The sequence below is a fragment of the Fukomys damarensis genome, unplaced genomic scaffold (genome assembly GCF_012274545.1).
Source record: "Fukomys damarensis isolate Sample0158 unplaced genomic scaffold, DMR_v1.0_HiC HiC_scaffold_12, whole genome shotgun sequence".
Lineage (NCBI taxonomy): Eukaryota > Metazoa > Chordata > Mammalia > Rodentia > Bathyergidae > Fukomys > Fukomys damarensis.
The window spans coordinates 57,021,444-57,037,581 of NW_022900924.1; the positions used below are offsets into that span (position 1 = coordinate 57,021,444).

The 16,138-nt window shown below is 49.6% G+C and overlaps 1 protein-coding gene across 3 annotated transcripts in view; it reads left to right on the forward strand.

The window, feature by feature from the left end:
• The window catches only part of Ano10 (anoctamin 10), a 105,035-nt gene that overhangs the window by 37,653 nt on the left and 51,244 nt on the right, over positions 1-16,138 (forward strand). For 2 of the 3 annotated variants that reach the window (XM_010624446.3, XM_033762640.1), the window contains 2 exons: positions 1,609-1,800; positions 3,688-3,816. In XM_010624446.3, the coding sequence (XP_010622748.1) occupies positions 1,609-1,800; positions 3,688-3,816 (321 nt within the window). Of the gene's footprint in view, positions 1-1,608; positions 1,801-3,687; positions 3,817-5,058; positions 5,166-16,138 lie in introns of all 3 variants that reach the window. The other variant, XM_010624445.2, reaches the window with a different exon arrangement.

Here is a 16,138-nt window from a genome sequence, read left to right on the forward strand (position 1 = left end):
TTTTTTTTTTTTTTTTTTTTTTTTTTTTTTTTGGTACCAGGGATTGAACTTGGGTCCTTGTGCTGGCAAGGCAGGCGGTGGAACTACTGAGCTGAATCCCCCACCCTACTTTTCTTTTTTAAGTCTCTTACAATGGAAGTTTAGTCGTCTTGAGATCTTTCTTTTTTACCAGAGGCATTTACAGCCACAGATTTCCCTTTGACACCTGCTTTTGTGGCATCTCATGTTCTGGCATAATGTATTTTCATTTTTATTTTTTATCTTTAACTATTTTGTAATTTCTTTGACATGTGATTTATTTAATTCATTGGTTTCTTTAGAATATGTTGCTCAAATTTAATATATTTATGAATTTCTGAAACTTCCTCGTTGATTTCCATTTTCATTTGAAAGAATATTTTTGTATAATTTTAAGCCCTTTAAATTTATTGAGAATGGTTTTGGGCTCTAACATGCCTGTTTTGGAGAATATTCCATATACTTTTAGAGAAGTACAAGTGTGCTGCAGTTGTTGAGTTGAATATTCTATAGATGTGTGCTAGGTTCCTGTTTTTGTGTTGGGGTGTGCTGCCAGCACTCAGCCAGGAAGAATACAGTTCTCCCTTGGTATTCATTTCCTGCTTGTGCATGGCATTAAGATCAATCAGAGGTGATATCATAGAACTTTCTTAAGTCTTTCCTGAGTATGGATGTGGTCTTATGTGTATTTTCCAGGAAAATGTTGAAGGTTTTCCAGTCACCTATGGGCATCTCGTCCCTCAGCTTTGCCTTTGAACTCCATGGCTAGTCTGTCATTTGTCCTGGCTTCACCCAGCACACCAAGACATAATGGGAACATTTGACAGAGATTCCTAGAGAGAAGCCGTTACTTAGCACTGGAGGAGACTTTAAATTGACCACTGACAAGCTTTTTGAGTAGGGATATTCCAGTGCCGCCAGCCAGATCAGTTCATTACTTCTCTTTGGGAATGAGGCCCTTGCAGATCTCCGCCCCACTCTGTTCCCTCTGATGTTAGGAATGCTGTTATGTTTCAGGGCTGCTGAATGTTCTACTCCTTTTCTTCATTAAATGCTGGCTGGGTTGCTGCCAACCTATAGTTAGATTCCAGAGTACAAGAACAGTTGATTCTGACACATTTTATTGTCTTGCTGTTTAGTTGCTTTTATGGAGGTGAACTTTTGGTGATCATTACTTCACCGTGGTTCAGTGGCATCACCACCATCAGTTTTCAGTGGAAGCTGGAGGACTGATATTCTGGGGTACCCACCGCATGAGGGCATTGCCTCTTAACAGTGAGCGTGCCTCATACCTCTTTAGTTTGCTAAAAGCAATCATGTTTAACAGAGCTATTGTTCGCCTTTAAAAAATGTAATAATTCAGTGACTTGGCATTTCCCTAAGGAAATGCACAACTAACTTTTTTTTTAATCTCTATTTTGGTGACTACATATAAAAACTACATAAATTCTGGGGTTAGGAAGAAAGAATTGGTGAAAATTCTTTGCAGTTTTTTTTTTTAATAGACACCAAAACACTGATAGTGTTAAAGAGTCTTTCCTATACCAGACATTAAAACAGTGCCTGCTTTCCTTTTGTTCCCGTCTGCAGGGTACCTTTGATGATTACTTGGAGCTCTTCCTGCAGTTTGGTTACGTGAGCCTCTTCTCCTGTGTTTACCCCTTAGCAGCTGCCTTTGCTGTGATAAACAACTTCACCGAAGTCAATTCAGATGCCTTAAAAATGTGCAGGGTCTTCAAACGTCCATTTTCTGAACCTTCATCCAGCATTGGTGTGTGGCAGGTAATTATTTGAGAAAAAGATATTTCTTTACAAATAGGCACTGTAAGGAAAAAAAAATAAAGCAATCTTTAAAAGATGGATTTAGAAAAACTCAGTTTTAAACCTTGCTTAGCTGCAAAACAGTTGTGTGACCTTTGGAAGTCATGCAAGCAGAAGAAGGGAAGTCATAAGAAGAAGAATACAAATCGGTGACAGTGAGAAATGATAGAGAAGATCCGTGATCAAAGATCTGGTGCTTTGCAGAGATGAGCACAGTTGACAGACCTCTAGCGAGACCGTAAAGGAGAGAAGACACAACAGTAGAGGAATGAAACAGAGGGCATCACTGCAGATCCTGTGGCCGTTCCAAGGGTAATGAGGTAACACGAGTTTCACAGATGTCAACTTCACAACTTGAATGAAATGGACCAGTTCTTCCAAACAGTTCATATTACTGCAGCTCCCTTAGTATGAAATACATCACTGAGCAGCCCTGTAATTAGGAAGGAGGGTGAATCTGTAATTAGAAATTTCCAAAAGAGAAAGGTCCTGGCCCCAGTTACTTCAGTGGTCAATTCTACAATTTTAAGAAGAATTAACAACAAAATTACACAATTCCAGAAAACGGAAGAGGGGAAGAATATTTCCCAGTTCATTTTATGTTGAACATAGTATCAATGTGGTAGCACAACTCAGCAAAGAGAGTTAAAAAGCAGATTATGTTCCCCATGAATAGATGCACAAAATGTCTTTAAAAATTTTCAGCAAATAGCATTCAGCAATATGTTAAAAGAACGCTATGCTGTGACAAGTGAGATTCAGTCCAGGGATGCAAGCCTGCTTTAGAATTTGAAATTCATTTAATACAATTCACCATAATCATCTAAAGAAGAAAATCACGTCACCATATTAATGTATACAGAGAAAGCATTTGGCAAAATCCAACAGTCATTCATTTTTTGACTTTCAGAAAAATAGGAAGGAACATCTATTTAAAAACCCTAAATTTAATGGTATTTGTGAAAGAATGAGTGCTTTCCTTCTAGCATTGGGAGCAATGTAAACATGTCCAGCCTTTCTACTGTTATTCAGTGTAAGTCCTGGAAGTGTAGCAAGAAAAAGAAATAAAAGACAAGCCCCTGAAAAGGAGGAAACAAGGTGGTCTCACTTTTAGCTTCTGTGATTACACAGAAGCCCAAAGAATCTGTAGACAAGGGGCGAGTGGGACATCAGTAAGGTATCAGGGTATCATTGTTGGATCGTATGAGTGGGGAAACCCAGAGGGTCCGCTGAAAATTGCTACCAGTAATAAGAAGTTGCTCACAAAATTAGGATTTGGAGCTAAGTAAATTTTTATACTGGGGGGGAGGGGAGACCCTTCCTCATTCAGTGTCTGCCCCAGTGAGGTCTCCTGCATGGGGCCTGCCTGCATTTCGTGGTCTCCATGGCCCCAGCACCTGTATTTTCCCGGTGTCCTGTAGGTCCCACCAGCCAGGGTTCAGTTTACAGCGGGAGCTGGATACAGCTGTGCTGGATGATGTCTGTGACTATCAAAGTAGGACGCTTTCACAAAGCAAATCCTGCTTTCAGTCTTGTTGCTTGTGGGTGTGGCACACGCTCCTGGTGGCTCTTCCTCAGCAGCGTGTACGGGGCGGGTTCCAAACCAGGCTGCTCCGGCTGAGGAGATGGAACAGACTGCTTTGGATACTCAAGCCAAAGTGTACCTTCAGACGGCATGGCACTTTTGAAGCTAAAGAAAATCATACTACAGAAAGTAATTTCGAAGGTTCTTGTTGGAATGTGTAGAAGCTAAGCAAAGATGTTTCCCTTGGTTTTCAGGGGGTTTGAGAAGGAGAAGGAAAGGTGGAAAAGGATTGCAGTGTTAACTTCATGTCCTTCTTTTCTCAGTTGGCTTTTGAGACGATGAGTGTCATATCTGTGGTCACGAATTGTGCTCTGATTGGAATGTCACCACAAGTGAATGCGGTCTTTCCAGAGTCGAAAACAGACCTCGTCTTGATTGTGGTGGCAGTGGAGGTAAGTGGACACTGCACCCCAGCAGACGCCTGCGGCTCCCGAGCAGTGCTGCGCTTGCTGCCCGTAACTGGCAGTGTCGTGACGCACGATTGCTGTGAGAAAGGGGGGCAGTCCGGCTGTGGGAGGTGAGCTGGCCAAGTGGATAGATTCTGCTAGGAGTGGAATTCGGTGACCCTAACATATATTTTTAGCAGGGAAATATCACTGCTTTCTTAAGTAAATCCTAAGGAATGTTTGTTCATGACCTGTGCTGTAGATGGAGAGTGAGACACTCTGACTCTTAAGTGTGATTTGTAGAAAGACATGACATCTGCATAGGAAGTATGTGTAGGCTCTCTGTTCTTCAGATTTTTTTTTATTTATCGTGTTTCAGAAAATATGGATGGACTCCTGCAACAGTGAAAATTAAACACTGAACAAATGTAAACAGAAGGGTTTGCAGTAGTAACTCGATTTTCTGTTGCTAATGATTGTCGTTCTCAAAAGAGTATTGTGTGGGCCGAGGATTGAGCCCATTAGCACCACACCTGCCTTGCAAACGCAAGGTCCTCAGTTTGATCCCTGGTACCATAAAAAGAATATTGTGACCTTTCATTTTTAGATACTTTCTAGATAAAACAGTTGTGGAATTTTATTTATTTATTTTTATTTTATGAAAAAAGTACAACAAAATTTCATAACAAATAGTAAGAGCATAACATATACTACACTGTGTGTCATTATCTTCAAAGTAGTTACTCAGAATACAAGACGTAGACCAAAAAGATTGTTAAAAAGAGATAATAGCACAGGACCAGAGAGCCGTGTTTTATGCAGGAATGCATGCATGAGCTGTGATTTCCAGTCCTGCTCTGCATTGTTTGTGCTTCTCCCTGCTGGGCACCTGCCCCTGACCTAGGCCTTTTGGAGAAGGGCTTCAGGCAGCAGGGAGCAGGAGCCAGAGCAGGGGACACTGGCAGAAAGAGGGAGCTCTGTCCAAGCCTGGGGTCCGTCACAGCCCGCGCTGCGGATCCCTCCCGGCCTGGGCCTGTGTGCTGTGGACGAGGCAGCTGCTTTCCCTCTGGTCAGTGCAGGGGTCTGCCACCTGCAGGACCTTGGGCCATTTCCTGGACTTCTCACATTGGAGAGCAGGTCCCAGCTTGGAGTTATAAAATGAGCATTTTGTGTGTTAGTACAAAGCCAACCTCAGAGACCGCATCAGAAATAACCAAAAAATCAGCAAGTTAACTAATTTTATTCTAGTTGCTGAGACCTCAGCTGTGTGCCATCTGGTCTTATGAGGAATCCAAAAGTGGAACATTCACAAATAAACCAGAAAGTAAACTTTGGATTTGTAACCATCTAAGTTGGTAAGATTGTGCTGGAATTCTTTTTTGTTTGTTTGTTTTTTGAGACAGGCTCTCATTGTATAATTCATACTGTCCTTAAACTCACTGGATAGCCCGGCTGGCCTCAAACTCACAGTGATCCTCTTGCCTCAGCCCAAGAGTTGAGATTACAGGCCTGTGCCACATGCTCAGCCTCATGCTAGAATTCTGACTCAGACTGTCTCGAGGTGACTGAGGTGCTGGATGTGTTAATTAGCTTAACTGTGACAGTCATATTGCAGTGTCTATTTGTTTCAGCACATCACCTGTACCCCTTGCATATATACAATTTTTACTTGTTAATTTTACCTCAATGAAGTGGAAAAGAAGAATGTTACAGAAATTTCATCAGGGCCAGGGATTTAGCTCAGTGGTGCTGCTGCCTGCCTCTCAAGTTCAATCTCCGATGTAAAAAAAAAAAAAAAAATCATGAAAACAATCAGTGCATCAAATAAACTTTGCTTTATAAGATTTTTCTCTTAGATCTGAAAATATTTTTTCTAGAAAAATTTTACAATTAATTTTAAAATAGAATTATTATTTTACTTATTTTTCGTGGAGCATATATATTGCTAGTATGTTAAGTTTAAAATGCTTTTTGACCGGTAATAGCATTTTTTTTTTTCTTGAGACAGGGTCTCACTATGTAGTTGAGGGACTGACCTGGAACTCACTGTGTAGCCCAGGCTGGTCTCGAACTCACAGTGATCCTCCTGCCTCAGCTTCCCGAGTGCTGGGATTACAGGCGTGCACCCCCACACGTGGCCTCGGTAATAGCATACTAATGAGCTAAAATGCTCCACGTTCATGTGTTTATTCTTGGCCCCTAAAATTTCACTGAAAACCATAATTAATAAGCTTTAAATATATGTAAATTCTTGTACGAATGTCAACATCTTGGAGAAATGTCCATTTTAAGATGTTAATTTTTTCTCCAAATTAATATCTAAAATCATTTATATGGTTGGAATTTGTTAACACCACAAAGAAGCCTTAGAAAGTTGATGTTGAATGTTAGTTTTCTCATAATTTAAAATGGAATGAGTTGATAGCTTTACTAGCTTTTTGGCTTGTGTTTCCAAAGCCAAATGTCTTGAATTTCTTGACTAGGTTTTTGATTTTTAGATGTAAGGTGAAATCACCGCAAGGGCTGACACCCCTGCTGTACGTAGAAGGAGCAGCGCCTGTGTATTTACTGCCCTCTAGCGTTGCCTTTGGACATTGATGGCTGGTGACCACGCAGCCCCGGGGTGCACGGAGGACGCCGCTCCTCGCGGTGGCCCCCGGGTGCTCCGCAGCCTCTGTTCCCCCTGCCTGGCCTTGGTGCTGTTCCGTCTGTGTCCCTGCAAGTTAATTTTAAAATGCGTTGCCAGCTCCATCGTGTTACAAACGTTAGTAAAATGGAGTCTGTTTCTAAAGTCACGCTGGTGAGGAAGGGCTTTTGAATGCTCAGTGCTCAGAACACCTCTGATTTCCCGTTAGGTAGTTAAAAAGCCCCACCTTCCCGTTGAAGAAAGAGACGCCATGGCGCTGCCCGCAGGTGGTGTGTGCGATTCGAGGTCAGGGGGTCCGCAGGCACCGTGAGGCCCGGTGGGGGTGACGCAGTGCTCCATCCAGGCGTCAAGCTGGCTCCCAGCACTTGTCACCTCTGCTGATCGCCAGCCCCTGATCTGGAGGAGCGCAGCTGGGAAGCGCAGGGGCCTCCTAGGGCCGCGCTTGTCTTCCTCCGCAGGCTGCGTGAGGCCTGAGGACCCCGTTGGCTTCTCTGCTCCTGCTGTGCCCATCCCAGGCTGGGGCTTCCCCTGGGGCTGCCTGCCAGGTTGGGAGTGGGCCCGGGTTGAGGGCACTTTGGGCGGTGGGATTGTGCTGTATCTTGCTTATGGCTGTGGTTCAAAGATCAGTTCATTTGTTAAAACTCCTAAGAGCTGTCTACCGAGAGGAGTGATTTTCACTCTGTGTAACTGAAAAAATTGCTTAGAAAATCATTTGTCTTTGGTGCAGGATGTTATAAGATGAATGAACCATTTTCCTTTCTCCAGAACTAAGTGAAACAATCTACACCCAGTTGATGTAAAATTCGAGTTTACATAGCAAGTGACTCTTTCCAAACCAGAAGTCAGGTTCTGTCATTGGATTTGGGAGACATTAATTATGTGTAAAGGAACGCTGCTGCCCCCAAACCTGTCCAGGGCGGGGTGCCTTGTGCCCCTGGAATCCGGGTCTGCCCAGGGAGCCCCCAGGCGGTGGACTCCAGTCTAGTGGGGTAGGGTCAGGGCAACGCCACTTAGTGGAGTCAGTCAGTGAAAAACTAGAGCCTGTAACTTTTTTTTTGTTTTTGGTACCAGGGATTGAACCTCGGGTCCTTGCACTTGTGAGATAGGAGGCGGCACCACTGAGCTAAATCCCCGGCCCTATAGCTTGTAACTTTTAAGTAAATAATTTCAGATTAAGAGAAGCAACTTCATCAGCCTGTGATGTCAAAGTTACCCATGAGTTTGATGTTTTGTCAAGAATGTTTAGAATACTTATAAAGTATTTTAAGCCAAGAAGCTATTTAAGTAAGTTAGAGAATGTTTTTAAAATCTAAAGGTCTGAGAAAGACGTCAGCACAGTGTAGTAGGGAGGTGACTGGGGAGTGGCTAACGGAATTCCTGAGGCGTTTACCTCCTAGGGCTCTGTCTTCCCTTGCAAGATGGGACCTTTGCTCGCCCATTCCTTCAAGAGAAAGTGAAGGTGTGGCATCTTCCGAGACTTTGGGAAGGGTCTGTCTCACACCCTGATGGACTGGGGTGAGCAGAATTTGGGTTTTCCGAATTTTCTCCAGTTGTCCCCAAAGCGTACAGCTGGCGGCCGCTCTGTTGGCCACAGGCCGTGCTGGTCACTCGCACCGCGGAGACGTCTCGCTGAAGTGTGCATCCGCCTCCCTTCTTGCGTCAGAAGTGGCAGACATGCGAACAGGGCCACTTCCTGGCTTCGCGGCTCTTCCTGCGTGTAGCTGGATGGTGTCTGAATGCCTGCCTCACCTTCCGGGTGTCTTCTGTTACTAGCAGACAACATGTAGCAGCTAGAAGAGTTTCCTTAGGAAATACCTCCTTTACTGAAGTTTTGTGCGCGCTCTTTGAATAGTGTGGGAGGCAAAGCCAAACGCACAGCGACAGGGTCCACCACTTCCTCCCTGGCCACTGAGCCCCCGAGTCACTAGACTCACGTGTGCACCAGGGATATCTGATATGCACACTCATGGGTGTGTGCTTGTGCATGTGTGTACACATCTGTGTGCCTTATCCGCAAAATTCAGTAAGCTGTTTGACACCCTAGTACACATAAGAGTGCTGTTGGCCAATGAAACTCGCATGTAAAGGAATGCGGATATAAGACAGTGTGGGGCTGCTGGGCCTGCGTGGCACTTTACAAAGCATCTCTGAGCTTTCCGGATTAGGGAGGCTCTCGTCTCGAGTGGGTGAGGAGTGGCAAGGCAGGCTGGAGCAGGGACTGGAGTCCTGCCACTGTAGCCTTGGATCCATTTGTTTCTTCTGCAGTTTAGCAGGAGTGGTGCGGCTTAGGAATGACAAATAGTTGTCTCGCTCCTCGCCAGGGGCAGCTCCAGGATTGGCCTGGGTCAAAGCGAAGGTGCAGGCTAAGTACAGATTTATCCTCACTGTTAATAAGAGTGAGGTCCTTTAGAAGCATGAAGGCCAAAGCCTGTTTGAACAGACGGTTGTGCGACTGTGGAATAAGAATGAGGTTCACCAGTGTGATTCAACAGAAAGCATCAGATTAGGGAGCTTTGTGGTGTTTTTAGAATAAGCCGCTAAGATTTCAGCAAACGTGAAGCAGGCGCACCCTTCGGCGGCACAGTGCTTTTCTCATCATTTCTCTGGAGTAGTGAGAGCTGGCGCATTGGTGAGACGGCTGGGCTCAGTTTGCCAGCCGCTTCCCTTCTCCCTCTGCTCCCCGGCCGCGGCCCTCTCCTCCCACCTCTGCAGGGTGCCAGCCTCCTTCGTCTGGATGCTTAGTGTTGTCGTGGGGGGCGGGAAGGCCGGGCTGGCCCTGCCCTGAGGTCACACACAGATGCGGGTGCAAGGACACCGCAGGGCAGGGCCCCTGGAGGGAGAGCCGCGCCCGCTCCCAGTCACTGTGCTCCCTTGTGAGAGGTGGCCCGCAGGAGGCGCTCAGCACACAGAAACCTACCGTGTCCTGAGAGTCCCAGCCTCGGATCAGAGGCTCCAGATGTGTGCAAGGGATCGCCTCCTTTGGTCTGCTCTGTTCCTTCGGGGGAAAAGCACTGCACGAGTGTGAATGCAAGCTGCTCTTCTTCTGTGTATCATGAGGGATCTGGGGGAGTGGGGAAACGCTTCAGCCCTGATTTTGACATGAATTATACGTGTTCAAATTCATAAAACTGTAGGGCAAAAAGTCAGTTTTGTTTTATGATAAAAAGTAATGATTCTTGTCCTGAGGGTGTGTGTATTCCCTGCAGACAGACCTGACTGTGGGAGGCAGGAATGAGGCCTCGCCGCTGTGCTGGGCGGACTCCCAGCTGGCCCAGTATGAATGTGAGGTGTCGAAGAGTGGGCAATGTTTCCCTCCGCTCCTCCCTCCGTGGCCACACTCGTCGTCTGCATGGCTGGGGTGACAGCAGCACCCTGCCCCATGCCCCTCTGCGCCCAGGAACTGCACCCTGACTTCTGCCCCTCCCCACGCCTCTGGATTTTGTGTCAGAAGCACCGTGTTCTCCTGAGATTTTCGGTCCTCATGGGATGCTGGTGTGTCACCCACCCGTGCCCAAGGCTGATCCTCTCCCGCTGTCCCCGAGTCAGCTCTTTTGTTCCTGAGGTGGTGCACGCAGGGCTGGCATGGGTCTGGGGCCCCCAGATGCGTCCCTAGGATAACTACAGACATCGTATCTCTGAATGCGGTGGGGAAATTGTCAAAATGCTGGCTAGTTAGCAAGATTAATAAACCAGGACGGTAGTGAAAGCTCTGGTGACTGCACAGAACAATGAGTGCGCCGCTAATTCTGCAAGGGAAGCTAAAAGGGGACAGTCCGAGACCAGTCGCGCCTCTGAAGATCAGCAGTCCCTCATCACATTGGTTTCCTTTCTCCTCGTGTGCTGACTGTGACGGTGTCTCACTTCGTGCCTCTGCGTATGTTACATGAGTGAGGCAGAGCACTCTGGGTATCGTAGCTCCACAGAGGAAGTGGTATTTCCATTGCAAAACAAACAGACCAGTGCAGCGTGGAGGGCTGGGGCTGGGAACAGCCAGCTGGGGCAGGACTCGTGCAGGCTCCTCAGTCTCTGCCCGGAAGCTGACAGCCAGAGGGCAAGGGATCCAGGAGCTCGGGGCAAACACCTTCCCTGCCCTGCGACACACGGGGAGTGCTGGGGGGCCCACTGACCCTCTGGGCACCGTGGATGTCTGGGCTGGGCACTTGGCGGATGTGGCTCCCCGGCTGGGGGCTCCCCCGTGTCCGCACGAAGCACTAGCCAACCATGCTGTAAAAGGATTAGAGGACCCTGACGTGCTGGGGGACAGGCAGGTGCTAGGGGAGGGTGATGACGCCGCCCGGAAGCTGTCGTGGGAGGAGGCGGAGGTGGGGACAAGGGGGGCGCCTGGGGTAGAGGATGGGACCTGTCCAGGTGCGCAGGTCTCCAGGCTGCGAGGACACGAGGGACTGTGCCAAGCAGCTGCACGGGACTCAGCAGAGGACACTTTGTCTTTATGAGGAGCCCTGGGCCATCAGGGTGGCTGAGGTGGCAGCCTGAAAGCCCCAGTGCGCCCCTGATTTTCTGCCATCTTCAGGATGGAAGTCCCGGTGTTGATCCCTGCAGAACCACGCAGCTGGCTCTTCTCCCTGCTTTCCGCCCACTCCAGTGCCCCTCATCTCCCTGGAGCCGGCCCTTGCTTGCCTGTGTTTTAGATTGTGTCGCACCCTCTACGAGAACTTTTCAGACAGCTGTGTTTGCTGATGCAGCACAGAGTCCCTCTGCTGGGTCACTGGGCCCCGAAACCCATCGTGTGTCCTCGTTGTTCTCAACTTCCCTGCCGTGGAGCCCAGCCAGGCACACGCACTGTCCTGAGCCAGTACAGCTGTCCACCCTGGACTTGAGCTGGAAACCAGGGAGCCTGGGGTTTAGGTACCGCCCACAGCCCACTGGGGCGAGGATGGCAGGGGCGGCTGTGCCCAGCAGCAGCAACCCGATGTCCCTCACTGGCCCTGCTCCTCAGGGTGACTTTGAGCAGGGTGGCCACGAGCCTCTTCCCCACACCTCTTGGAGGCTGTGTGAGGTGCCTGTTGCTCAGACCCTGCCCTTGTCCAGGTAAGCCAGGGTTTCTGTTTCGGGCTGAGAATAGCCCTGCTTGACTCAGGTGATTCCGTGCAGAGGGGCCATGTAGTGCTTGGGGCTACAAACCCCAGTGAGTTAGCAGCAAGAGGAGAGTAGTCGTGTAACCAGAGGGTCTTGCCTGGCTGAGGTCACAGGGCTCTCCCATGAAGCAAAACCGGGCCGGCCACAGCCATCATAAATGTGGTGAAAGTGAAGATGTAAAAATTGCTGTGAAACTTCTTTCTCAAAATATTTTATTGTGGGGCCGGGGATTTAGCTCAGCGGTTCAGTGGCCTGCCTTGCAAGCGCAAGGACCTGAGTTCAATCCCCGGTACCAAAAAATTTTTCTTATTGTGATAAAATGCATATAATAAAATGTGCCACTTCATAACGCTTCGTAATTTAGTGACATCAGTTGTATCGCCGTGTCATGGAGCCGTTGTCCTCGCACCTCGGTGTCTCCAAACAGAAATCCTGTGTCCATTACGCATTCGCTCCACTTCCTCTCTCATGGCCCGGTCAGCGTCTGCCTCTCGCGGCCTAGGAATGAAACTATACATTTGTTCTTTGGTGTCTGGCTTACTGCACTTAGCCGGGTGTCTTCTAGGCCTTGTCGGTGTCGTGTGCTTATCCTAACTTTGTCCCTGTTTGGCTCAGCGATGCTCCATTATCTGTGTGCATTGAATTGTGTCTGTCCAGTTGCTGCTGATGGGTGCTTGGATAGTTTCCGCCTATGGCTTGGTTTTCTATAACTGCAAGTCACATCGATGTGCAAGTATGCAGGTTCCTCTCTTTAATTTTTGGAGTATATTCGTAGGAGTAGAATTGCTGGGTCATATGATAATTTTCCTTAACTTCTTGAGAAATCTCCAAACTTTCCCACAGCAGCGGTACCATTTTGCATTCCTGCGGGCTACATAGGAGGTCCCAGTTCCTCTGTTCTCCCTGGGCTGCTTTTCTTTTTCTCACCACCGTCCTAGCAGGTGTGCCCTGACAGCTCCTGTGGTTTTGATCTGCATTTCTCTGATAACCGCTGATGGTGAGGTCCTGTCAGATGCTCAGCTTCTCTACTACCTCATTTGTCTCAAAGAGCTGAGGCTGAAGATGCCACCTGGGGACCACGGCTTCGGCTCACAGGCCCTAGGGTGTCCACGGTCCAAGCCGCAGCACCCACTGACTCTGCAGACTCCAGCTGATCCTGAAATCAGGTGGAGACGTAGGGCCAGGACAGAGCCCAGAAAATCTCGATGAAAAGAACCAGGTATGAAGACTCACGTCCAGAACTGTAGTGGCCACACCGGCAGAAAGTGGACATGGATTTGATGGAACAGAATTGAGAGATGAGGAGTAAGCCTTCACAGTGGGGTCAGCGGTTTGTGACAACACCACGAGGACACTTTTGCGGGGAGAGAAGAGTCTTTCCGAGGGTCGATGCACATGCCGCCGGGTGTCCACACATGGACAGCGGAGCTGGAGTCCCGAGTGGGTCTGATCGGGGGGGGGTGAGTGATTGTGTCACTAGTGGGATCAGCAGCCTCGGCCATTCCACATGGGAGACAGCGTTCTGCGACGCAGGAAGCGGCCCATACCAGACACCGTGCTGGCCAGCGCCTTGAGCGTGGACTTGGGGTCTGTTGTGGCAGCTCAAGTGGACTGAGGCATACCATGCAACAGATCGACTCAGAACGTGTCTGGGACTGGATAGTAAGAGCTAGGAGGGGGAAGAGGTACACAGATATCCCCTGCTCACATCACAGGCTGTGAGGAGACACATGATCACTGGGGCCTGAACTAGACCAGCTTTGCACCTAGAAGGGCGAGGCGTGATTTGGTGGAGAGCCAGCCCCTGGTCACTGCCACGGGCCTGGGTGGCTCCGAAGGTCTGTTCTGTATCAGCTCTCCTTCACTGGTGCCGAGGTTATGGGAACAGTAGCTGTCATTTTCCCCCGGTGTAGGAAGGGTAATGTCCCAGCCACCCTGGCTGCCGGAGGCCTGTTCTGTGACCCTGTGGCCCGCGGTGACCTCTGCTGCCCTCTGGCCGGTCTCTGTGGGAGTGGATGGCGGTGGTCAAAATCTGGTCAGACGAGCGCTCCTGTGCAGGAAGCCACACAAGCCCACCCGTCAGGGCCCGGCCTGCAGAGCAGTGTGGTAGAGAAATGCACCAGTTCCATCCTCGGTCTGGTGACAGCTCCCGGCTGGACCTGCGGTCCCCTCCCTGGAGGACGATGGGGCGAATGTGTTCCTCTGTCCACGTCGTTCCCCGAGGGCACCTGCTTCGTGAGTTTCACAGTTGCTCCCAGTTGAAGAAGTAATGCCGGGTGTGAGCGTGGGATCTCACTGTCATGTGGGCCGCGGCTGTGATTGTGCAGACTGACGAGAACAGGGGCGCCACATGCACGGCTCGGTGCTGCTCAGCGTTTTGGGCTCTACATTCTGCCGTGTGTGGAGGGAGCCAGCCAGATAGGGCCCGACAGGACCCAGGCATCTCGTTGCCCTCACCTTGCAGCTCGCTCCTGGATTCTCATGAGTTTATGCTGTTTTGAGTTCTGTGATTAAACTTGAAGATGGATTGCCATGCCAGTCCACAGGTACCTCAGGCCTGGAGTTACCCACTGGGATCCCTTGCCAGCCCAGGACTTGAGCATAAGCGTTTGGCACCGTGTGACCTTCAGGCGTATGGGCAGCAGCTCGGCTTGGGACCAGGGTGAGGCCCGCTGCCACCCTCGGCTTGCACAGTTAGCTGCACGCATGAGGGCTGGGCTCATTTTGCACAGCACTGCAAGCTGGATGGTTTACACCACTGTCATTATTTCCTCATGGTGCTGGGGGCCGGGTGTCTCAGGTCCAGCTGGCGAGACACCTTTCATCCTAAGACTGCTTCTCTGGGTCTGTTGTGAGTCTGCAGGTGTCTGCTGTTGCTTTAGCCCCCTGTCGGACCCACCCTTACGGGCCCTTGCAGCCGCCACTTCCTCATAGCCATTCTCATGACGATGCCAAGTCTGCCGAGGACCCTCAGGGCCTGAGCATTGTAGACATCGGTGCCTTATTGCAGATACTTTGAGAAATGCTGCTGCATGCCGGTCCACCTAACCCAAAGCTAGTGTCACAAATAAAACAGCAGGGGACGACTTGCTCTAGGATAGTTGACTATTTGTCAAAGTCATGCAATCTTGACATACAACAGAATCATTTTGTGTGAGATCTGGCGCTCCAGGGAGCTGGACCGGACACCCATGAGCTGTGCGGTTGTGTGGGCGTGGGCTGGAGGCTGCTATCACCTGTGGCAGTCGTGTCTCCATCTGTGCCCTACCTGCTGGCCCCAGCTTCCACGGCCCGCCCAGGGCCCCCCACGGGCGCAGCCATCCAGCACCTGTCTGGACGAGAGCCCCTCCGCTGCCCTTGAGCCCCTCCGCTGCCCTTGAACTTTCTTCCCCAGCACTTGGGGCTCAGTTCTGAGGGTGCCAGCTGTGAAACTGCAGGTGTGGTCATTTTCCTCTTTCCCTTTGGAGCTCTTTCCTCCCACGGCTGCTCCTGGCTGGGCCACTCTGTCCAGGCTCCATGCAGGGCTCTGAGTACATTCCTGTGCCCACCTGCCAGCCCAGCGAGCCTCCTTAGCAAGGGCTATGGGGCCTCGGTGGCCCCTCTCACCTGTGCCCTACCCATGCCCCATACACCACAGCCCCCTGGCCTCGGCGCTCTCCTGTCTGGGGCTTTGCCTAGAATTTCCTGTGACCTGGAATCTGCTCACATCCAATTTCTGCTGGCCAGAGGAGCCCGGACCCTGTAGGTCCGGTTCAGAAACCACCTCTCCCAGTTCCCCTGCCCTTCCCATTTAGGAATAGTGACCAGTTAATGTGTTCCTTCGATATGCTCTGATTTGATATATGGGCGTATGGGTTTGTTTTGAGACAGGGGCTCACTGTATGAGACTGGCCTTGAAGTCACTGTGTAGCCCAGGCTGGCCTCGAACTTGTGGCGATCCCCCTGCCTCAGCCTCCTGCATGCTCGGATCACAGGCGTGTGCCACCATGTGGGTGGGGCCCTCTGTGCTCAGGGCCTGGTCACAGTGCTGAGTGTGTGGCAGGAAGGTTGCAGGAGAGGAGCAGGAGAGGAATCGGACCTCAAAGAGGATGGGACCTCTCCGCGTCAGGGAGGATACGATGCCCTGTGCCCGACCCTAGCCACGATGTGAGAGCAAAGCAGGGGGCGTTCAGGCAGAGACGGGGCTGGGAGAGACAGGCGGACCTAACTCGGACGTCCGTCTGGAGCTGGGTGCTGCTCAGCCACTTCCCCGAGCTTCACAGGTTCCCTCAGATCCATGAATACAGTGAGATGTGGTCTCGATTTGCATATGTTTAAGTCTAACTTGTGCTACTGGAGCAGCAGTAATAAAGCTAGACAACCTCATGCTTCAGGAAATTATGTCAGAGATGTAATGAGACCCACTTGTTATTTGGGGCGTCTTGCATCCCATTATTTATTAACTCCTTGCATTAACTGTCTGATATGATTTAAAGATCTAATCTCTAAAAATGAAACCATTAACAAGATTGAATGTTGCTTATGAAAATTCACTAATTCGTCACGTTACTCGCTTGCTTATTAACAGTTGTAATTAAGCTACGC